Raw genomic sequence first — 25,015 nt, forward strand, 5'->3', positions numbered from 1 at the left:
GAAAGCTATCAAGAACATGTCCAATCTTAGCAACATCCCCTGCCCCCCCATCAGTCAGCAAATGCATTGGGAACCAGCTCTGAGACTCTAGTGAAGGTCCTGGGGACCAGCTAATATACACTTGTAGAAAACATTGGAGATGCTGGGAATGGCAGGTTGCTGGATTTTTCTTGAGTTTCCATACTAATTAGTTTTGTGAGGTGGTGGTGGTTGTTTTTATGAAGATGCCCTTCTGAAGACAAGGAAGCCCAGAAATTATTTTATTCAAAGCCCTTTCCTTCAAATCATTCAAGTATAGTTGTAGAAAGGCTATAATCTATCAGGTATCAACAGTAATATTATACATTTACTGGTCTACCATCTGGACTTTTAGACTCATAAAAAATTCTCATATCTAATGATTCAGTATTTGCTTACTTTCTGTTCATGGTAAAACCATCAAATAGCGAGTATTGAATGACTGGAGTTGGCAGAAGCCTTGTCTGAGCTCCCTGGATAATTGTAATCATGCCAGCCCCCTTCCCCTGCTGGGGTTCCGCCCTCAGTGAGCAAGCGAGGTGGGGCTTGGGCCCCTGCAGCTCTCAAGAACAGTGTTCTGCACCCCATGCAGTTTCAGATTTTACACACTAAATATCTAATTATATACTTATTTGTCAGATCATTGTTGAAGGACCCTTTTTGTATGGGTGCTTCGAATAGGTCAGAAATGTTCTTGGCGTCTCCCTGACCTGGAAGGGAGTAGTGGGGGCGTGCAAGCCAAACATCCACCTTTGCCCCAGCGCCTTCAGGAGACCTGTGCCTAGATGCTCAGCACATGCTTGTAACTTGTGTCACTTTGTGCTTTACCTTTACTGTACTTTTTTTTTAACTGTGCTAAAATATAACACCAATTTAACCATTTTTAAGTGTACAATTCAGTGGCATTAAGTACATTTACATTAGTTTGCAACTAATGCCTCACATCCATCTCCAGAACTTTCTCATCTCCTCCAACTAAAACTCTGTCCCCATCGCCCCCCTGCTCGCCAGCTCCTGGTAACCACTGTTCTACTTCCCGTCGCTGTGAATTTCACTCCTCAACATACTTCATATATGTGAAATCACGCAAGATTTGTCCTTTGTGTCTGGCTTAGTCGTTGAACATAATGTCTTCAGGGTTCATCCATATTGTATTACGTGTCAGAACTTCATTCCTTAAGGCTGAATAATATTCCATTGTAGGTATATTTCAGTGTATATTTTAAACATGGAACTGACCTTTGTTTTTGTTTTTTTCCTTGCTCTCAGAAATGGTTGACCTTCCCTCCTCCTTTAAGCTACCTGGGTTATTTTCCCCAAGAATCAGTAGCTACAGATTCAGAATTGGCCAGAAGCTAAAATGATTAGAGATAATTTTCACTTCAGATGTTAACATTCTTCTTTTGGACATTCAAAGACATGCATAAGTCCTTGCAGTTTTCCCTTAAGCCTTTTTCTTTAAAAAAGAGATCTTTCCTATAGCAAGATGGGCACGGTTCTTTCAACACATCTGATACAGAAATATCTGTGAGTTATATTTCTTATCATTGAAAGTACTTTCGCCTTTTCATGTCTACATACTTGGCCTGTTCAAAATTACCTTACACAGTCATACAACACAAAATTTTATTTGAGACTTCTCCTAAATATTACCACTAACCAAAATTCACAAAGCCTTTACAACGTGCACAGGAGGAGAATTACTCTAAAATAAGGAATCTGGAATGTCTGAATAAACCAGTATGTGATAAAAGGGAAGCAAAAAGGACTACCCAGGCTTCCCACTGGTGGGATGGCCTCCCATCAGGCAGTTCTGCTCAGATTCAGAGTCTGCACACAGAAATAAAATCCACCCCAGAAAATGTGAATACCATTTCCAGCTGCTTCTAGCATACAAAATACCCCTTTACTAGGCTATAAAAACATAGCCTTCACTTTGGCATTTTCAGTCGAGGCCTGTAGTAGCTTATAGTACATTTTTAAAATTGTTCTGCGGCACTTGTTAAAAATGGTAGAAATGTATCAGTAATTCACAACAGTGTGTAGTCAGGTGTTGCCCGTGTAAATGTCAGCTCACTTTCCTGTGGACTGGGGAGGCTTCCAGCTCTCCAGGGACCACCTTGAGGAAGCGTGAGGGGACAGCACACAGGCGAGGCAGGAATGTCGCATACACCCTACACCCGCATCTCTTTTCAATATGGAGAGCCACTCAGGGATGAGATGGTGCGCTCCGGTTTTCAGAGCACTTCCCCACACAGCTGACCCTTGAACAACACAGGTCTCAACAGCGCTGATTGACTTCTCTGTGGATTTTTTTTCTAATACATACGGGACGGTACTTGTAAATGTATTTTCCTTATGATTTTCTTAATAACGTCTTTTCTCTACTTAGTTTATTACAAGAATACAGGATATAATGCACATAACATACCAAATACGAGTTAATCAGCTGTGTATGTTCTTGGTAAGGCTTTCGGTCAACAGGCTATTTTCAGTTCAGCTTTGGGAGAGTCAAAGTTCTACTCTGATTTTTGACTGTGCAGGAGGTCGGTGCCCCAACCCCTGCATGGCTCAAGGGTCAACTGTATATTCTCTCTTTAATCATGGCCTCACCTTCATATTTACCTCTTTGATTTCATTTTGATTGACCAGGAAGTGGTCGTTTTGCCTTTAGAGCTACATTTTAACAAGCAGCCTGTCCTTGCCCAAGGATTCGTCCTAGAACACCCTGTATCTGCGTTTTCCCGCCTGCAGATGCGGATGGTAGCAGTAGCTCCCTGCAGGCCTTGAGAGAACTAAATGAGTTTAATGCCCCAGGGCACTTAGCATTGTGTCCGCCTCTTGGTGAAAGGTCAGTAAGGGACCCAGTTCCTATGCTATTCTTTACATTGTCACAGTAGATTTGGTAGAAAATGTGTAGCTGCCAACTGAGGTGTTGGGCTGTTTTCCTTTTCATTGGCTTTGTTCCCAATTTCTCCTTCATGATGATGACCCCCCAAAGGACAGCTTCCTCTCATGTTGCAGGGGTGCATGAATGTTGTCAGCCAGAGAGGAGACAGGAGGACTGGCCCCTCAGTAAAGCCTCCGTGTAATCCCGAGACACAACTTTGAATCACAGTCCCTGAGGAGTTAATACCTTGATTCTTTGTCATCTAATGCCTTATCTTTTGACCTTGGCCATTTAGGAGGTGACCCTTCTTACCTGGACTCATACTGACATTGTCCACAGTTGGACTACAGAAATCAGCTCCTGTTTTTCCCGTTACTTCATATCCCTGGCAAATCTTTAGCATTTCTTCCTGTTTCTCCCTGCACGCAAATATTTATATTCCACATCCTTCTTCACGTTGTAGGAAAGACAAGAAGACATTCCTAGGAGTCTCAAGTTGAGGAAGGAGTGGTAATACTTCTCCTTTGTGCCTCCTAGAAAAGAAATAGAATTGGCTGAGAATGAGCCAGAATCTAAGAATGAGGAAGAGTAGAAGTGAGCCCATTGCTCCTCTGCTTGCTTGCTCGCTTCATTCACTCATTCCTCCAGTATTTACAGTTTGTTGTTCTGAGTCAGGCACTGTGCAAGGAATGTGTCTCAGGTGTTGACCCTCAAGTTTGGTAATCCTTTAGGAGACCTGGCTTTCGAATAGGAAAAGTGTAGTTGGCAATAGAGAAACGCTGAGAGAGAAGAAAATCTACGCAAGGGCTTTAACAGGAGAATTCAGTGTTGGTTGGCAGGGGAAGTTGGTCCAGAACTTCCATGCGATTGTGGCCCACATGGGGTTGAGTTTGAGAAACACTGGGTTGCATGTTTTCAAGGACTCTGGCAATTCTCTGGGCCAACACCCCTATAGTGAAGAAATGCATATATTCAGGGGAGAAGGGCAGGTTGATGTTGTGCATGAGCCCACAGACACAATTCCATTCATGGTTTTCTCCTGGATGTTTAGGCCAAATCTAAGCCTTGGGATTTTAAAAGGATCTATTACCTCTGTCTTTATTTGAATTAATTGTTTTGGTAACTATAGAAGTAATTCATGCTTATTGTGGGAACTTTGGACAATAGAGGAGGAAAAACATGAACAGAGTTATGTCTGAGTAGTGAGATAATTAATGTTTTGGTCTGTTTACTGTCTTTCTGATAAGGTGGGGTGCTTATCTCTGTCTCTAATGCATCATGAAAATTTTTCCAAATCACCAGTTGAGTTTCAAACCTGGTTTTCTTGTGTAATTTATTTACCCATTTTTCTGTATGTTTCTCTATGTAGGCTGGTTCCATTTTTATACGTTTATAAACAAAACTGTGGTAAACATCCTTGTACTCATTCAAAGTAATTTCCTTAGTACATTTCTAGAAGTAGAATTACTGAGTCATTGCTTTATACACTCTTAAAAGTTGATAGTAACATCCTTATCTTGTCTATCTCCAATAAGATGGGGACCTTGGAAAGGGAAGGAAGAATCATAAGTTACTTGCTTTTTTCCGTAATACCCCCACCCCCCAGGCCCTGACTTCTGTCTTTGCCTGAGGGTCTCAGACATGTCCTATTTACTCATGTCTGGAGTGACTGCTGGATTTGAGGAACATCTCTGGAACCAAAACCAGGCCAAGGAATCATATGAGATTTGTAAGAAGCTGGCTTGACTCCTCCCAGGGCCAGAGCGGCCCTTTTACCAATAAAACCAACATAGGCCAGAGGGCTGGGGACCCTGTGATGTCAATCCAGGACACATTTACAGCAATGGCCCCTGTTATTTTGTGTACAGACTGATCAGGACTGTGGGAGTTGTCCTGGGGACAGCAGGAGAATGTGAATTTATTTCTAGTCTGGTACTGCCACACCATACGCTGTGTGACCTTGAGGGCGGTTGTCTAACTCAGTAAAATGAAGACCATGTGATCAGAAAGGCCCCTTCAGCTCGTTTTCCCAGAGTCCACGGCTTTGGATTTACCAAGACGTGATACAGTTGTCTGAGTGATTTCACTTTGGGATGTCAACATCTCAGTGGCCCATTCATAGATCCTTCTTGGTCATCCACCACCCACAGATCATGACGTGACATGCCCGTGACAGTGACCTCCCTCCTGCTCCCCCATTTACATATTTATGCTCCTTCCACTGGAGCATTTTTTGTGTGTGTGCCCATATAGAGGAAACTCAAACATTTGTTTTCTTTTAAATTTCAAGATTGAAACTTCAAAAACATTCCATAAAATACTTCCATAAAACATTAATTCTGAGCATTGAGAAAACTGTGGTTCTTTGAAAATGGAAATGATTAGTGTTTCTAACTGGACACAGTGGCAGAGAATTTTGTGCATATTGAGTATCTCCTTTTTCTCTGTGCTGAGCTGGTGGTTAAGTGATGTTGGAAAGGGAGTACAGCACCATCTCTGTTTTAAATTAAGATATCTTCTCCCTGAAATTTAAGAAAATCACAACCACAACTTGAATTTTCTCTGCAGAGAAATAAAATATGCTAACCTACAGAATGATGTGAGGAAATGTTTGTCTGTTTGGTCGCTCCTCTGTGTGAATGAGCCACCCTAAAATAAGAAAATTATTATTAATTGTTATTATTTCTAATTATTGGAGAGTAAACTTAAAAACCTCATACTTTCTCCTGATGTAAAATATAGATTTCTTTCATCTTTATGATCTCATGAGGATGAGATAATTAAATAGGAAATTAAATTGTATATCCATAACTTAATAATGTTGTGCTTTTTCTTTTCAACCGTGAAGCCATATTTAAATCTGTTTGCTTTTTTCCATAATGGATGAGTGAGGCAAATAATTCTGGTTAGAGTCCATTACCAGCTTATAGAGAATATCCAAATTCTTTTTAGTCTCTATTGGAATTTCATTTTAAAAATTCAAACTAGAGATATTCCTTAGTAACAATTAAAAAGAAACATTTAGGTATACTTAAGATCATTCTAATTGAGTGTTCTCTAAGAAGAGTAGTTTTCAGGAATATATATGGTCATGAGCAGGTGATACTGTGTTTTATAAGCTAAATACTTTGTAAATATTATTTATAAATATAAATATTATTTCATCTCATGTAATTATTCATTTCCAGAATCAGTTGCTTGCACAATTTCCTCCCTTTCTCTTCACTTTCCAACACTTCCTTCTTTTTTCCCAGTTATTCTGGACCTAACAATAAAATGTCCACTACAGTTATCCACAGCTACATATGTTGTTCCTTGCTGAGTTTTTTTAAACTGCCCTATTTGCCATATTTCTCCCCAGTTTTATAGAGTTGTAGTGACCAGCAGTATAGAGAGAACGCCAAATGCCACTGCTGACCCATGGAGTAACCAGTGCTGGTGTACCTTCTGGGGATGCACCGTGATTAATTTCTTCCTTTTCAAGTTAAGTTTGTAGTTTAGAGATCAGTTTAAGTCCATCTGGTTTGAAATCAGGATATAAAATCAGTAAAAATCATTTTAGAGTGTGACCTCTAGCCTTCAGCAAAGATTATTCCATTATTTCATATGGTCACTTAGCACACATTCTCTGGGGGCCTGCTCTGCACCTGCTACAGTGTTCAGTCCCAAGCATACAAAGATGGATATACTCAAGGTCCCTGCCTCCCTGCAGGTGTATGGGGCAAATCATGGTCTGGAGCCCACCTTCCCCAGATCCTATGGCTCCATCACTGACCACATGAGCAAGTTACTCCTCTAGCCCTGTTTCCTCATCTTGTAAATGAGACCATTTTCTTAGGTTCTCTTTAATGCTCCTTTTAGCTGTAATATTGCCAACCTCTAATTATTGCATATTTTTCTTGGAATTGCATTATTACTGTTTGGGCTCACCATTTACATGTTGTAGTTAAAAATAAATGGGGGGACTCCAGGGTTTCCAGTCCTGCATGTAAAAAGCTTGGGAGTCCCCACTTTATCCCAACAATAAGAAAGAAGCTGCACAGACTGAAAAATCAACAACTCTTCTTGGATCCATAGGAGAGGGGAGGACCCAGGGCAAACCACTGCTCCTGAGATGAGAGACATAGACAGGCCAGTACGGGGAGTCAGGGATCCCGGGAGTAGAGACCCTCAGTCAATGCAAGGGAGCAAAGGTAGTCTCTTCCACAAATGCTGCTGGAACAACTGGATGGCCACATGAAAAAAAATCAATCTAGACACAGACCTTACACCCTTCACAAAACTTAGTTCAAAATGGATTATAAACCTAAATGTAAAACACAAAACTATAAAACATCTAGATGAGAACATAGGAGAAAGCCCAGATGACCTTGGGAATGGTGATGCCTTTTTATTTTTATTTATTTATTTATTTTTTAGAGAGAGAGAGCGTGAGCTGGGAGAGGGGGTGAAGGGGCAGAGGGAGAAGGAGAGAGAGAGAATCTCAAGCAGGCTCTACACTCAGCATGGAGCCTGACGTGGGGCTTGATCTCACGACCCTGAGATCATGACCTGAGCCAAAATCAAGAGTCAAGACTCTTAACAGACTGAGCCACCCAGACGCCCCTGGTGATGCCTTTTTAGATACAACACCAAAGGCACAATCCGTGAATGAAAGAATTGACAAGCTGGACCTTATTAAAATTATAAAACTCCTGCAAAAGACAATTTCAAGAGAATTAGAAAAGCCACAGGCTGGGGAACAAATATTTGCAGAAGACACATCTGAAAAAGGGTTATTATCCAAAATATACAAGGAATTCTTAAAACTCAACAATAAGGAAACAAACAATGGCCTAAAAAATGGGCCAAAGCGTTTAGCAGACACCTCACCAAAGAAGATACACAGATGGCAAATAAGTATATGAAAAGCTGTTCCACATCATACGTCATCAGGGAAACTCAAAACAGTAAAATACCACTGTGCACCTATCAGAATGGCAAAAATCCCAAACACGGGCACCACCAAATGCTGGCAAGGATGTGGAGAGACATGAACTTTCGTACATTGCTGGTGAGAATGCAAAATGGTACAGCCGCTTTACAAGACAGGTTGGCACTTCCTTACAAACCTAAACCTATTCCTGCCATATGATGCAGCAGTCGCACTCCTTGGTCTTTACCCAAAGGAGCTGAAAACTTAGGTCCACCCAAAAACCTGCACATGGATGTTTGTAGCAGCTTTCTTCATCGGTGCCCAAACAAGGAAGCAAGCATTCAGTAGGTGAACGGATAAACAAACCGTGGTCCATCCAGACAGTGGAATAGTATTCAGCACTCAGAAGGCGTGAGCTGTCAAGCCAGGAAAAGACATGAAGGATCCTTAAATGCATATTACCAAGTGAAAGAAGCCAATCTGGAAAGGCTGCACACTATGTAACTCCAGCTCTGTGACATTCTAGGAAAGGTGAAACGAGGGAGATAGAAAAAGAGCAGTAGTTGCTGGGGGAGGAGGGGGAAGGTGAACAGGCAGAGCACCAGGGATTTTTAGGGTGCTGAAAATACTCTGTGTGATATTACAGTGAGAGATGTGTCCTTGCACGTTCGTCCAAACCCATGGAATGCTGTGAATCCTCAGGTAAACCATGGACTGTGGGTGATTATGATGTGTCAAGGCAGGGTCATCCTTGGTAAAAACGTAGCTCATGGCGGAGGCTGTGCATGTTGTAGGGGAGGGGGCACGTGGGAAATCTCTGGAGCCTTCCCCTCGATTCTGAAGTAAACCTGGACCTGCTTTATAAAAATTAAGTCCCTTTAAAAAATAACAACAAAATAAAAAGGGGGCAGCCCAAGAGGTGAGGCCTGACTTAAGAGCTTCTGTCTCAAATTAAAATTTTTGAACCTCCAGTAATATCTGCCTTTTCTTTTCCCACAATTTCGCTCATATGTTGTTCATAAATCTTAACTCTTAACGATGGGGTTTTGGCTTCCCTGTTAGGTGAAATATTTCATTTAACTTAGCCAAAGCCAGACTCAGAGCAGCCTGGGAATCGTTAGGCAGCTTCCCTTCTTCCCAATACATCAAGAGTCTCTGTATGGTTCCTTCTTGTTTATTTTTAGGGCGAGGAGGAGTTGTTTTGGACTCCCCCGTGGTGGTGGTTAGGTTGCAGTATTGTCTATGTAGCTGGAACATAAGCTGGGATTCGGCCCCTGCTTTGAAGTGGTAACATCATGAATGGCCCATCAGCGGAGTGCGGCCTGGTTCAGCATCCACAGGCCTGATTTCTGCTTGTAATCTGATTACGGGGTTTGAGCTGTTCCAGCCTGCAGCCTCCTGCTCTGCGTTTACTATATTTTCAAGGACACGAGTGCCTGATTGCTCTAGCCCTGGGCTGTGAAAAATCTCAACCCAGTTTTGCTTAGACGGGCTGAAGGCCACGGCCGGTGGAGAGCACCAAGCTCTAGAGCTCTAGAAAGTGAGTAAACTTTCTAGGTGCAACCATGTTCAGAAGCCCAGAGATTGCTGGCTGTCTGGGAGCTTTCAAGTTCCCTGAGAAACAAGGTAAGGCGAGAGAAAGAGGAACTGCATTTGCGGGTTTATTTTATAACGGGATGAATGCCTTGCATCCTCCATTTTACCTTGTATTCTCCTGTGTCCCGTTAGTTATAGTTTCCTCAAAGGACACTTGAAAGATCCTAGTGAGTTTATAAATTAGCTTATTTTGTGGCTGAAAAACGTAAGGTTTTTTTTGTTTTATTTTTTTCCTATTGTAGGTTAGAGATACTGCTGAACCACGAAAGCCTTTATGCAGGAAAAATTGCAAACTCAATCACAATGCCCAAACTTTGGGTCCAGTTCTGGATATGCTGTGCTTTAGCTAAAATAGTTTTCTAAACCAAATGCTATATATACTAAATTATTTCCAGTAGACAGTGGTGTTTGTCTTTTTATTAAATCTTCATGTGATACTCTTTGGAACAAAATGTTGTTTTTGTAGTGGCTTCCTTTTGAGTACAGAGGAAAATGCATGCTTTCCATTTAACTACTGGAGTGGCACCGCGGATTCTGTTCACTGATTGAACAAAACTGAAATGCTCAAGTTATTTTGACCGTCACATGTGAAATTCAGGCAGTCTGTGTCCAAGTCTTTTACAGCACAAATGCACTTTTAGGAGGTGATTTGAACAGGCCTCAGCTTCAGGAATTTTCTTCTACAACATTTGGTAGCTTTTTGAACTGAGTTCTCTTTTTTAAAATACATAACAAGATATTTGTATAAGTAGGAAAAAAGCTTAGGTGTTTAGTTGGCATGATACCTTTCATTTTATTATATCTCTCTAATTGGTAAGAATTTCCAAATTCCGGGATTCTGTATGTGTTTTGCTGGATAATGACATGTCAGCATCTGGTCTATTTTGTACCTCCTTTTCCTCAGGCTTCTGCCCCCAAATATTAAACAGTAAAAGGCACTTGCTTAGAACTCTGTGTAAGTGGTCTGCTTGTGGTTTTCTTGGTGGACAAATGGTTACTATACCAAAAGCTGTAAAACAGATTACTTGCCATTAGACTGGTATAAATTTGTCTCTGCCTGGTTTTGATTAACTGGTCCACCCGGATGTGTGTTTTTGCTGCATGGGATTGTTACCACCTGTCTTTACATAATACATATCTTATCTTCAAAAATAAAGAAATTGTTAATTTGATGTGTTGTTGTTGTCTAGATTTTAATGAAGACAATAAAGACAGCGGACTTGTTCCCCTGCTCCTCATTAACCCCTCCACGCACACATTCTTTAAAGGCATCTCAAACATATCAGGCGGTGATGAGTTTCACTGTTTCTGGTTACCTGGACCGAAATTGTTAAATGTTTTTTCTCCTTTTTTTCCCCTGAGTATGTAACTGTGCTGTTCAGTATTTAATTGCTTTGAGTTATTCTTGTAGCTATAACAAATTTAAATGATAGTATTGAACTACGTCGGATTCCGCCCCCCCCCCGACCACCTGCAGAGTTATGTTGGCTAAATTTCAGGAGAGGAAGAAACTTTGCCTATGTAAAATGTATGTTGTGGAATTTGATTCTTAAAAGGTGTCATTTTTGTATTCATATTTCTTGTCTGGTTAATGGTTTCCTTTTTCTTAAGTTATATGTTCAAAGGTACTTTGAAGAATTTTTTTTCATTGGAGTTTTTTTTTAAACAAAACTTATTGTGTAGCTATTTCAATGTTACATTTTTTCTTTCCCCTTAGATTTCAACCAGAAAAACTTAAACTGCGTTGGATTACCAAGTCAAAGAAGAGTTTCAAGGTAAAGTGGTCTTTGCGCAAGGAATCATAAGTTTTGAAGATTTGTGGTAGCTTTTAGAATTATTCTCCTAAATTCCTAATTCATGAGTTTGAATGTTTAGCAATATGTTTTCTCCCCAGAGTTTGATTTATTAAAATATATAAAGCAAGCTGACCTAATAGTACGTTCAGCTAAAAAAGATTATTTTTGTATTCATTAATGCTGTTTATGGGAACTATTTACAGATCAGATATAAGTTTGAACCTGTAAAGGGCTATTATCTTTTCTTTCTTGTACCAACCTCCAAGTGTGGGATGTTCTTTTGCAGTCTGTCCATCAAGTAAGAGAGCTTTTGATTTTTTAAGAAAAACTTTAGCCTTGTTCTTTCCTTCCATCCTTCCTTCTTCCCTCCTTCTCTCCCTGCCCCCATCCAATCCATCTGTCCAGTGAGGTCTTTTTTTTTTTTAAGTTTTTTTTTTTTTATTTGACAGAGAGAGAGAGCACAAGCAGGGGGAGCGGCAGGCGGAGGGAGAGGGAGAAGCAGGCTTCCTGCAGAGCAGGGGGAGCCCAATGCAGGACTCGATCCCAGGACACTGGGATCATGACCCGAGCCAAAGGCAGATGCTTAACTGACTGAGCCACCCAGGCATCCCCCAGTGAGGTCTTTTAACCGTTCTGCACTTCAGTTCCCTTGACTGCAAGATGTTATGGGTACTAATTTGATTTACCTAATGTGCTAAGACTCTGTGGTACATAATCATTCATATAAGCTCTTGTAAAAATTAACGTTTGTGCCAAACAAGATAGCTGTATCTCAGATGCTTCTTAGTAGATCACCATCCCTAATAGATTTTGAGATTTTCAAGTGAATACACAAAGTTATTATCCGTAAGATATGCAGGCATCAATCCCAATGTACATTTCATGATGGTAGAAGGACCCAACCCTGATCTAACCCCTCATTCCACTCAGATGCTTTTGTTCCTAATGTATCATGTATGACATTGTTTCTTTACTATAAAGGGTTTGCATTTCAATGGCATTGAATAAACAGATGTCCTCATCAGACTGAGCCTTGTCCTGCATTGAAAATGGCATAATTGATCTTGTGAGCACATTAGATGAGATAAAGCCTTGATGGATTGGATCCATGTCTTAGTATCAGGCCACCTAGAGCCATAATGAGCCAGGGTCAGCAGTAAGGCTGTCTGTCTTATTTAACTCAGGAAATCTTAACTTTTCTGGTGCTTGGCACAGTCTCCCATATTTCTCATCTTTGCCATATTTTTGATAGAATCTAAGGCTTATAGCCTTAGATTAGTTAGTTCCAGCTACTATAACAAAATACTATAGACTGGATGGCTTATAAACAGCAGAAATTTATTTCTCACAATTCTGGAGGCTGGAAGTCTGAGGTCAGGGTGCCAGCATATTGGGGTGAGGGCCCTCTCTCAGGTTTCAGACTGCCAACTTCTTGTATCCTCATTTGGTGGAATGAGCTGGAGAGATCACTGGGTCTCTCAGAGGGGTTGTTTTATTTTAATTGAAGTATAGTCAATCTCTGAGTCTCTTTTTACAAGGACAGTATTCTCGTTCATGAAGTCTTTACCCCATGACCTATCACCTTCCAAAGTCCCCACCTCCTAGTATCATCACGTTTGGGGGTTAGGATGTCAACATCTGAATCTGGGGGAATACAGATGTTCAGACCAGAGTAGCTTAGTTCCCAGTTCGTCCCTAGCAGGTTGGTGTAGCTGTAACAGAGCTAGTAAGTGACTATGAAAAAGGAAGAAGAGGAAAGCATTGCTTACTTAAGGATAGCAGAAGCGTGAACTAGGAGGTCAGACGTAGCAGTAGAGACAGATTCAGAGGGACACAACTGCTCTGAAATGGTGAACAGTATCTCCTCCGGACCCATGCAAATCACAGTCTCCTTGCCATGAGCTAGAGTAAAATAGGCTGGAGATGCAAGCACTTGCCTCCTTCAAAGCAGTCTAGTCAACCAGACGCCAGAGGTGCAAATAGGAGGTAGTGGACTTTGATCTCTCCTATCCTGTAATGTGAACTCCAGTAGAAGAGTGAACAGATTGGAGGGAGCCTTTCCCAGTGTGGGTGCTGATTAATCACTGTCATGGTATAGCCCCATTTTGTCAAAGATAGGCGCTAGTAACTGCAGAACATCCTGTCCTCACTTCCCTAAAATTTCCCCTTGTTTCTACTGCTGGTATTTATTTATTTATTTATTTATTTTAAGATTTTATTTATTTATTTGACAGAGAGAGACACAGCGAGAGAGGGAACACAAGCAGGGGGAGTGGGAGAGGGAGAAGCAGGCTCCCCGCTGAGCAGGGAGCCCGATGTGGGGCTCGATCTGAGGACTCTGGGATCATGACCTGAGCCGAAGGCAGACATTTAATGACTGAGCCACCCAGGCGCCCCTCTACTGCTGGTATTTAAGTAGGTTAATGGGACACATTAAAAAAAAAAAATTATGGAGGCAGGGAGCAATCTCTTCTTAGATTATTGAAGCAGAGGGAAGGAGGTAGAGTATGTAAAATTTAGTCCTGAAGAGAGCACTATTTCAGAGGAGATGGAAAATATATAAAAAATACAAAAGGTGCTTCTTAATAGTAGAAACTTTTAAAATATAATTCAAAAATCAAGACTGTAGCATTTACTTTAGTTATATATGGAGTTATATATTTCATATTGAATTACAGACTCATGCTTTTAGTTTAGCTGTGGCAACCCATCCATGCCTACGGAGGTTGTTGGGCAGAGACTCCTTGTGCCAGGGGTGATGGTCCATGAAGAGGAGAGCACCATCCAGCATGCGGAGCTCAGTGCTTTGGAGTCATCTATTGTGTGAGTTAGGCTTGGGCTCCACCAGTCACACTGCTTGGTACCCCGACTCAAAAAAGTGAGAGGAGGGTGATGTTAGGGCTCTTTGGGGTATTTGTGTTTTACTAGCCATTAGATGATCAGAAGGAGTTACTCTTTCACAAATGTTCCAGAATCCTTTTTTTTTTTTTTTTTTTGAGAGAGAGTGTGTACTAGCATACGGCAGGGAGGGGTAGAGGGAGAAGGAGAGGGAGACTCTTAAGCGGGCTCCACACTCAGCGCAGAGCCTGATGGGGGACTCAGTCTCACGACCCTGAGATCGTGACCTGAGCCAAAACCAAGAGTCGAAGGCCTAACCGACTGAGCCACTCAGGAGCCCCTATGAATCAATAATTTGAAATGAGACACTTGCAATATGTTCTACAAATAAGAAACCAGGATACCATGAGAGAAAACAACAGAGGTGCATGATATAGATTCGGTCTGCAGTGAGGCAGGCACTGGGTCAGGGGGTTTCTTCCTTGAGGAACTGACCTTAATCTGAGACCCAGAACAGGAGCCAGACTCAGTCAGGATGGGGAGGAGGGAACTCAGAGTAAACAGCATTTACAGTAAACCATGTTAGGAGCCACGAGCGCGTTTCCTGACAGCATTTGGGTTTTCCATTGGTTCCTGACCAACTGTGAAAAGGCTGTCCTTTTCATTGGTGCTGACACTCTCGTAGCTTGTTTGAAGAAAGTAAGTTTAGGGGCTGTCAGGGGATGACTCGGAAACCCCACTATAGAAGTTCAGAAAAATGTTTAACTGGGGAGCAGTTTCTTAGTCTTTATTAGCAGCTTTTTGATAAGCACAAAAAAGGGGGGAAATAGAAGCAAGCAGATATTTATGTTTGAAAATACGAGATAATATTTGTACCCCAAGGTCAATGGCCTGAGAAACTGAATATTTCAGGGATTGGACCATTTTGTTTTAATATAGAGTTCTTTTCCTGAGATTTGAGTTTCCCGAAGAAAGTACAGAACTTTTTCAAGATGTTTACACAAGTAGCTAAATAACCAGTTACAATAGCATGCCATTCTTTAAGTAGGCTCCATTTCTACAGTTATCTAATTCTGTAGGTTTATACTAAGTCCTACATCTGAATAAAACACTGAAAAAGAGTTGTCAGTGCATCATGATTCACTGTTTAGAAGTCAGTGCTAATTCCACATTTCTGACCTAAGCAGGTGTCTTCAAGCCATCTGGAGTGTGGTTTATAAAGACTACTTAATCTCAAGACTTTTTATTAAATAATATGAATACATGGCAGTCATATTTATGGAATATAAACTCTACCACATTTATAAGCAACAAGTAAGATTTCAGATGAACTTGGTTCTGGCAGATGGATGCGTCCCCTATTTTGGAATGTGCGGCAGCTCCTTGAAATTGAATTTATGTATGGGGTATAGATGATTCGTGTGTCCCACTTACCTAGTACGCACAGCACCTCCCTCAGTCCAGTCCCCGCTCACACCTCTATGGGCATGCACCCCTGCAGAGCGGAAATGCAAATGGAGGACGAGCCCATGGTGAAGGTCAACTTTGCACTGATCTTCAGCCTTTGCAAGCCTGTCGTTCACCTCTCTGGAGGTGATCATATCACTGGGGAATATTAGTTTTTCTGTTTTCATGCTGGGTTTTCTTCCTGTGTGGCGGCAGCTCTGTCGTCTTGCCCAACCCCAGGCACGCTCCCGCAGAGGCCCATGGGGTTGGTGCCCCGCAGCCTGGGGGCCCCTGCACACAGTGTGAGAGGAGCTAGATTTGTATCTCATCCTTGGGCAAACCGTGTAACAGCTTCCTAATCCGCAAACCAAGGATGATGATAGTGCCTGTGGTGTGCGGGGGCCCTCTCGCACCTCCTCACGAGAGTGAGCATGTGCCTCTCTTTCAGCTTGGAGTCCAGAGAGTCCTGTGGGAAGCTTGAAAATCGGCCATAGTGGGAGTATTGACACCATCAGCAAAGACTGCAGAGCATGAGCGTAGCGGAAGGGGGCGGGAGAGCAAGAGGGAGGAGCCCGTTATTAAACGTTCCTCAGCACAGCGCTGAGTAGTTCAGGCCTCACGGGGTCTGACGAAGATAATTAAGATTATACCTGGAATATGCCTAGTTAGAGAAGAAAAGTACATAGTGCTTAGTTCCTTATTCTTACCCCCTTCATTTCCTCCTCCATTCTAAGCCCAGTTTTCATGAGCCTTTCAGACCTATTCACCATGCTTTGATTTCTTGGTTGTTTGAAGGCATGTGTTACTTTACCATAATTTCAACCCTGGAGGAAAGCATGTACATAACCTAGACAAGTTGCTGATTTTCTGAGGAAGAGAAGAACACAGAAAGGTTGAGTGATTAATCCAAGCTTCCACAGCTATGGGCGAGTAGCTCCAGAAGAGGGTGTCCATCCCAACCGAGGCGTCCAACTCTCAGCTCAGCCATGTTGTTACCCGCTGACGCCACGCCACCTGCCTGTGCTGTTGTAATTCTTCCCTTGCACAAAAAAGTCATAGTAATATAACTATAAATAAATGAAAAAAGCTACCATTTAACTCCCTGAAATAAAATTTTTACTTGTAATCCACACACATGTATTTCACTATGTATAACAGTCATGTAACTGGGCGCCTGGGTGGCTCAGATGTTAAGCGTCTGCCTTTGGCTCGGGTCATGATCCCGGGGTCCTGGGATTGAGCCCCACATCAGGCTCCCTGCTCCGCGGGAAGCCTGCTTCTCCCTCTCCCACTCCCACTGCTTGTGTTCCTGCTCTCGCTGTGTCTCTCTCTGTCAAATAAAATCTTTAAAAAAAAAAAAAAAGTCATGTAACTTTTGTTTTGCATTTTTTGCACTTAACATCATATATCTTGATTCACATTGACTTTAAACATTATTTTTTTTAAAGATTTTATTTATTTATTTGAGAGAGAGAATGAGAGAGAGAGAGCGAGAGAGAGCACATGAGAGGGGGGAGGGTCAGAGGGAGAAGCAGACTCCCTGCTGAGCAGGGAACCCGATGCGGGACTCAATCCCAGGACTCCAGGATCATGACCTGAGCCGAAGGCAGTCGCTTAACCAACTGAGCCAGCCAGGCGCCCCTGACTTTAAACATTATTAATGGAATAATTTAATTTTTAGCTTTCAGAAAGAGTTCTGGCTTGAAGATAAAGAACAGCTTGCTAACCACAGAAGAAGAATCGATGCTAAGATTTTAACTGCACTTCCGAAAGGTGAGACTTTCTCTAAATGGTTGACCAGTGTCCTGGGCACATAAGTATTGTGTCACCTGATTTTCATTGAGGGGAAGTCATTCCCTAATCTCCAGTGTATACCCTCCATTGTGTTCCTTTCTGCCTATTCCAAGAATTAACCTCAATGAAGGTATACCTCCCTTCTTGCGTGTTTCATCTACACCTTTCTCTGTGTCCTTTCTTGTTCATTTTAGGCATCCTTGGGTATTCCCTGGGCACCGGGTGGGGAGGGTGACAGAGGGAGCCAGCATAGAATCAACCTTCATTATCTCTCCTACCTTTCACTTTCTCCAGGGGCAATGAGATTTGCTTATAAGCCCATATCTACTCCGTCCACTCTGCCCACTCCCTCCACCTCTTGGTGCTTGCCAGGGTTGTTGCATTTACACTGAGTATCTTAGAGCTCCCTGCCAAGCAGCATGCTGGGCTTCCAGTGCACACTGTACCTTACACATCTCCTTCCCCAGGTAGGCACTCAGATGTTCGGTGAATTAGTATTTTCATTGGTAAAGATGGAAGTGCAATAAAACATTTGCACCTGCCATCAGCAAACTACCCCTGTGTTTTGCCTGAGAAATGATGTAAACATTAACCAGATCTTTGTGTCCCCCAACTCTAACACTGGCAGAGGGGAGTACCAGCTCACAAACTGCCTTCATCCCAGATCAGCTGTGTAACCCTTACTTCAGAAAAAACAGGTTTGATGAGAGGTCAGATTTTTTTTTCTTTTTTGTCCTCTGAAAGAAAAAAACAAACATGAGATCAAACCCAAAAGAAATTAGACCAGAAAAAAAATATTCTTTTAATAGAAACTAAATCTAGTTTAAAAGGCCCACTGATAAATGGGCGTACATCCTGAGGAACTGAATAGGTGATATGCTTAGACATAGTCTAATGAGGATGGATATTTGAAGGACCCCAGGGATTTGGCCTTGTGGAGAAAATTTAAACAGGGACATTTTGCAATTTTCAAGTATTTAGAAAACTGTCAGCTGAAATACAGACTTATTCCATGTTGCCCCAGAGGCCCTAGAACAAGAATACTGTGTTGAATTATAGGGAAGTAGGTGAGATTTCAAAGGAGAGAGACAGTTCTGATAGTTCGTGGGACCTGCGAATGAAATGGGCTGCATTACGATCTCATTCGCTCCTGTTGGCTGTTCAAGGAAGGTCATAGGCTTCCATGGGGAGGGCACATGCTGTGGGTTCCCGCCTGGATGGCGTGACATGGAAGGGCCCTTCTGATTTTTTAGACTCTTTGTGAAAGACAAAGAAACTCTGGTTGATCTGGGTCAAACTTAACAATCGATGAAGATGATTCAAACAAAGTACAAGAGTGAACAAATTGACTTTAGCAGGATCTTGGAAGATTGGAATGATAGGCAAAGTTCTAAAGCAAAAGCCGCTTCACTCATCCTCTTCATCTACCCGGGTCCTTTTCTTGGTGAGCAATAGTACTCGCAATATTAGAGTCAGAAAAATTAGAAACAATATATGAGATGTGAGGTTCTTTTCAGGTTCAACAGCTTGTAACTCCACATATGCCAAAATTTAAGAACACGTTAAGTTGATTAACCAGTTTCATTAGAAAATGTATCATAATTGGTTATAAAAAACTTTTTCACAAATCAAAGATAACACCATGTATTTATCAGATTTATGTTTCCAAGTTCACAAGATCTTCAAAACATGCTTAAAAAGTATCAGAGCCTCTCCTCCCCCGAATTTCGTGTAAATTCCCCATAGTCTTATTTTACACTCCGCACTTTATGAATTCAGGCAGGCATGTTTGGAAAGACCCATGTATTACCGATAATCTCAGTTCTCCATCTTAACGAATATTTTAATGATTCTGTCAGCTCTTGGCAATATAATGGTGAAAGTAGGAATTGATTACAACTTTTCATGGCATAGAGTTTTATGTCTGTTTATACGTTTACAGAAGTTTCTGTTCATTTAGTGAGGAATTCTTGCTTTTGTGAAATTGAGCATTGAAATGATCATTGGCTTTTTCTGTAAAGGGGCTTCCTTTAACTGTGTATCACAAACAAGTTATCCAAGGGTTAAAAACCTTTACTTATGTAAAGATGATGCTATTAAAATATATTTTCCACTTAAGAATTATGAAATGAACCAAATATATTACTCTACTTTCTTGATAGCTTTCTTGAGATATAATTCAAACAGTATACAATTCATCCATCTAAAGTATACAGGTCAGCGGCTTTTAGCATATCCACAGAGCTGTGCATCCATCACCACAGTCAGTTCTGGAACACTGTCATTATCCCAAAAAGAAATCCCACACCTCTCAGCTATTACCCCTCCCCTTATTGCTCTAGTTTTGTAATCACTGATTTTATAAGCTGCTTGTCTTTGTATCAGTGGCTGCCATCCAAGTGTAAAAGTTAAAGTGTGTTACTGCTCTGGGAAGTCAGATCTGTTTTCAGGACATTCTGGGTCTGGCCTGTGCTCTTAGCCTGTCAAATGCAGGGTGGGAGAGAGGTGTTCTTGGCAGTCCCCTGCCACTTCTGTTTCTTTGGAAGATTCTACTGAACTTGGGTTTGGATGCCTGAACTCAACAATAACTTTACCAGAAAGCCTGTTTCTCTGGGCTTATTAAAGAAGCGGTGTTCCCCAAGAAAACTGCCCAGCAGACCTCATTATGCCAGGTATTGGCATTATATATTATGATACAGCATGTTAGGCAGTGAAATAATTTTATAAAGTATGATAGCCCTGATGTCAATTACCCTTAAATTACCTGACTCGGAAAGTGACCATCCGATTCCCATCAAAACTAACTAAAGAAATAGATTCATAGAATCTGTATTGCCACAGAAACACCATTCAGAATTACTCAGACAAGGGCAGCAGGCTAAGATAGCAGGTGCAATGAGGAATAATTTAGTATATGTCACAGTTTTAATGTACTTGAAGGCAAAGTAGAAAATTCATTGCAACAGAGGTTAGATCAACAGTGCCTGTTTAGATCTGTATTATATGATGACTAGTATTACTAATACTGGAACCATTTATGAATTGTACACATTACGCCACAGCATACAATCAATTGAATTATAACTGCTTAATCCAATTTTATTTTATTTTTTTAAAGATTTTGTTTATTTGAGAGAGAGAGTGTGTACAAGCAGGGGGAGTGGCACAGGGAGAGGGAGAAGCAGACTCCCTGCAGATCAGGGAGCCCAATGTGGGGTTCGATCCCAGGACCCTGAGATCATGACTTGAGTTAAAGGCAGATGCTTAACCAACTGAGTCACCCAGGTGCCCCAGCTTAATCCAATTAAAAAAATATTCTTATTTCCTGTTTTAAGGAAATACACACTGATGAATTTAGAGATAAAGGAATATCATACTGCAACTTACTCTTGAATGGTTCAGAAAAATTAATACATAGGGGTGCCTGGTTGGCTCAGTCGGTTGAGCGTCTGACTCTTGGTTTTGGCTCAGGTCATGATCCTCAGGGTCATGGGATGGAGCCCCACGGCCAGCTCCTTACAGGGTGTGGAGCCTGCTTGGGATTCTCTCTCTCCCTCTCCCTCTGCCCCATCCCACACTCATGCTCTTGCTCTCTGTCTCTCTCTCTCTAAAATAAATAAATCTTTTAAAAAATAATATGTAAATATGTGTACATGCATGCATGTGTATACATATATAACAATGTAAATATGCATATGGAAAAGGATAAAAATAAACCAAATGTAGTAAGTAAAGTATAAACATGTTATGAAACATGTCTTGATTTTTCTGTAAGTCTGAAATTATATAACAGTTGTAAAGAAAAGACAGCTTTTGGTAGATCATAAACAGTAATCACCTGTATTCAAGACTATCGTCCAGATGACACCTGTGGTAGTACTTTATGAATGAAACAATGGAGGGCGACATAGATTTCCACAGCTGGGCTGACTTCTGTGATTTCTTAGTATTAGCTCTTTTTTAATGCTTCATGATAAACCTGACCAAAAATTCCAACCGGAGGGCCTAATGAGGACTGCAAGAGCCCAAAAGAGGTTGTTGTTTTTGGTTTTTTGTTTTTTGGTTTTTTTCCTGGAGAGGGTCAGAAAAAGTATGCACACATCAGCAATTCAAATAAAACCTATTCTCTTTCCTACAACTGAAGTATTTTCCCATGGAATAGATATACTAGAGTAATTATATTGCATGTTTGCTTTACTAATTTTACTTTTAAATTATAGTCTTGGGAAAGGAAGCTTCTCTATTACTTCTTTTGTCTTCCACATCATTTCTTTCCCCTGTAATCTCATGTCTATAGGATTGAAGCAAATCTGGGTAACTGAAAAATAGATTTGTTACAAAGAATAGACTGAGAGGTAATTTGTTTGCCTAAGGGATTTTTTTTTTTCTATAAAAATGGATTTCCACTAAGAATGAATAAGCTTGCTGATACATTTATTTATTTAATTTTAAAGTAATCTCTACACCCAGCATGGGGCTCGAACTCACCATCCCAAGATCAAGAGTCGGGTGCTCGACCGACTGAGCCAAAGTGCCCCTAGCTTGCTGATACGTTTAAAGTATGGTTTGATTTATGACTTCATTTCACTCCTCAGTAAATAATTGGAGAGGACTATAGCTTATAGGCTTGAAACGGTTTTGAGTTTGAATCTAGGCGTGGTTGAAAAGAATGCAGTCCTGGCTAGTGGTGTCTGTCGTTGGGATAACCTAGAGCACAGGCATCCAGGGGCCTGGCTGCTTATTTGAATCTTTGTTCTGGGATTGGTACTTCTCAATCCCAGACAGTAACGTCCGCAGGGGGCTTTGGAAACAAGTGGGAGCATTTTTGCGTCATGGCAACTGGTGATGATTAGGCATTTGGTAGGGGAGCGAAGGATACTTAACATCCTGAGGTGCAGGACTCACGAAGAAATTTTTCACTCAAAAGGCCATTAGCACCCCATGGTGATCTGTGATCTGTTCCAGAGCCAGCTGATGAGTGTGTGACCCTGAGGAGGTGTACCTGAACATCTGCTAAATGCTATCCTCAGACTTATAGCAGTGAGACTTATAGCATTCACTAGTGGGCTGCCCAGCCTGTTCTGTGCAGAAAAGGACAGAGATCACCATGGACAGTAGGATAACTTGGCTAAACCCCCTGCCCACCTTTTTCCCACTGCCCCAGGCTTCTTGGGGTTCAGTTCCTGGGATGAGTGACTATTCTGACCATTAGCCTATTCCCTTCTTATATTATCTTAGTATTTACAGAATATTGAAACAGGTAGGTAATGGCAGAAGGAGAAGTATAGTTTTGTTGTGGGCATTTGCATAGTCTACCAGCTAGTTGATCATTGCTTCTAGAATATGGGAAATAAAGAATGCCAGGAAAATTTGTTACTTAGCTTTTTCACTATACTGCTGGAATCCTTTTTTTAAATGTCTTTAGTTACATAATTTCTATAGAAAAATTTAAAAATTAAAAATTTAACAAAATAGAAGTGATTTTCAGTCTCAAACTAGGATGAAAAAGTGTATCTTAACTTGTCCAATAGAAGTTATAGGACATTCTGTGCATTAAATTAATATTTTTATCCTTGTCTTAGTCCATTTGGGCTTCTACACCAAAATATTATAGACTGGGTGGCTTTTAAAGAGCAAAAATTTATTGCTCCTAGTTCTGGAGGCTAGATCAGGGATTCAGCATGGTTGGGTTCTGGTGAGAACCCTCTTCTGGCTTGCAGACTGCCAGGTTCTCACTGTGCCTCACGTACAAGGGGGGAGGGAGCGCTCTGGGGGCCTCTTCTATAATGACACTAATCCTACTCCTGAGGGAAGAGCCAATCATCTCCCAAAGGTCCTACCTCCTAATATCATCACTTTGGGTGATGGGGATGAATTTGGGTGGGACATGAACATTTAGACCGTAGCATACCTAGTTGAAATAATTTGGGTGGAGGAAATGTCAGTGGTGTTCTGCTCTGTAAGACCCTAGTAATATAGTGTTTCTCAGTTATGAGTTTGACACGTTGAGTCCAAAACCTACCCTTCAGAGCACTTGGAATTTGGTTTCAGTAGCTTCTGGAGCGATCTTATGAAAAATATGGCCCCTTGCTCTTTTTGGGGTTAAATAATTAATTGATACTCTTTGGTTTATATCATCCTTGAAAATATTTTCAAAATATGCACTACCAGTCATTGAAGTTTTATCACCATAATCTTGCTGGAGCTAATTGGTTAACTGGGAAGCTATTATTAGTCAAGCTTCCTCAAAAGGCATGCACCATTACCACTATACCCTTGTCTTCCAAATAGGAACATACTTGACAGTGCAGAGCAAGTGCACTTCTGCCTGCAGCTGCTCTGGTTCCTGGCAAAGCCAGTTGAGGGAGAGGCTTTTTTTGAAGCCAACTATTTTTTTTTCTTTAATTCAATTAGCCAACCTATAGTACATCATTAGTTTTTGGTGTAGTGTTCAGTGATTCATTAGTTGTGTATAACCATCTTAACAGAAGTCAATCTAACTGAAATTGTAAGGCAGCTATCATTTAAAAATAAATAAAAACAAGGCTTGTATCTCCGAAGACAAAGGGCAATATAAAAAAGGGGTGTGTGTGTGTGTGTGTGTGTGTGTGTGTGTGTGTGTGTGTAGCTCTGAATCATTACAAAAATGACAACTTAAGAAAAGTAAAAAATAGAAATGAAAGCAATTGAAAGTTAAATTCCAGAGTTCAGGGGTGCCTGGCTGGCTCAGTCCGTAGAGCATGTGACTCTCAACCTCAAGGTCATGAGTTTGAGCCCCACGTTGGACACAGAGTTTACTTTGTTTTATTGTTATTATTATTTTAGAGAGAGGGGGAGAGAAGGGGCAGAAGCAGAGGGAGAAGGAGAGAGAGAATTTTAAGCAGGCTCCATGCTCAGTGTGGAGCCCGATGTAGGGCTGGATCTCACAACCCTGAGATCATGACCTAAGCCAAAATCAAGAGCTGGACCCTTAACCAACTGAGCCACCCAGGCGCCCCAAGATGTAGAGTTTACTTTAAAACAAAAAAGAAAATTAAAAAAGGGGCACCTGGGTGGCTCAGTCGTTAAGTGTCTGCCTTCAGCTCAGGTCATGTTCCCAGGGCCCTGGGATCGAGTTCTGCATCCGGCTCCCTGCTCGGTGGGGGGGTGCTTCTCCCTCACCCTCTGCTGTCTCTCTCTCAAATGAATAAATAAAATCTTAAAAAAACAAATACTTAAAAAAAAGAAATCTGAGCTTCTCCCTCTCCCTTGCCTGCCGCTCCCCCTGCTTGGGCCCTCTTTCTCTCTCTCTCTCTCTGTCAAATAAATAAATGAATGAATCTTAAGGAAAAAAAAAAAAAGAAAATTAAAAATATTCCAGCATTCTAGTATGCCTCCGTTGAGTTTCTTCTTTGACTCAGCCTTTCAAAGTTCCATGGGCCCCCAGGGCTGTTGGCGACACCTCTCCCTGGTATTCCTGGGTCCTCAACAGGAGCCACTCAGATGAGCCTTTATAAATTCATGTGACTGAGCAAGAGGTGAGAAGAGAGACCTTTATTTTCCACCAAATTTGGCCATTTCTCCAAAGAAACAATTATTTGGCCCCTCAGTGATATCCTTATAGTCAGTATCTCATGAGACCCTCCCAACCTCAGCAGAACATTTGTCTGCTCATCCAGTGTTGCCAGGAGAATTCGGGTTGTTACTTTATCCATCATCCACCCAAATTATAGCAAGGAAACA

General features: G+C 41.4%; 1 protein-coding gene across 6 annotated transcripts in view; it reads left to right on the forward strand.

Annotated features, from left to right (window-relative positions):
* Positions 1–25,015, forward strand: part of SVIL (supervillin) — a 227,787-nt gene that overhangs the window by 118,282 nt on the left and 84,490 nt on the right. For 4 of the 6 annotated variants that reach the window (XM_078075322.1, XM_078075319.1, XM_078075320.1 and 1 more), the window contains exons 3-5: positions 11,137–11,194; positions 13,894–14,038; positions 17,181–17,272. In XM_078075322.1, coding sequence (XP_077931448.1) covers positions 13,929–14,038; positions 17,181–17,272 — 202 coding nt within the window. In that variant the 5' untranslated portion in view covers positions 11,137–11,194; positions 13,894–13,928. Of the gene's footprint in view, positions 1–11,136; positions 11,195–13,893; positions 14,039–17,180; positions 17,273–25,015 lie in introns of those variants that run through there. The other 2 variants (XM_078075318.1, XM_078075317.1) reach the window with 2 other exon arrangements.

The sequence above is a fragment of the Halichoerus grypus genome, chromosome 6 (assembly GCF_964656455.1).
Source record: "Halichoerus grypus chromosome 6, mHalGry1.hap1.1, whole genome shotgun sequence".
Taxonomy (NCBI): Eukaryota; Metazoa; Chordata; class Mammalia; order Carnivora; family Phocidae; genus Halichoerus; species Halichoerus grypus.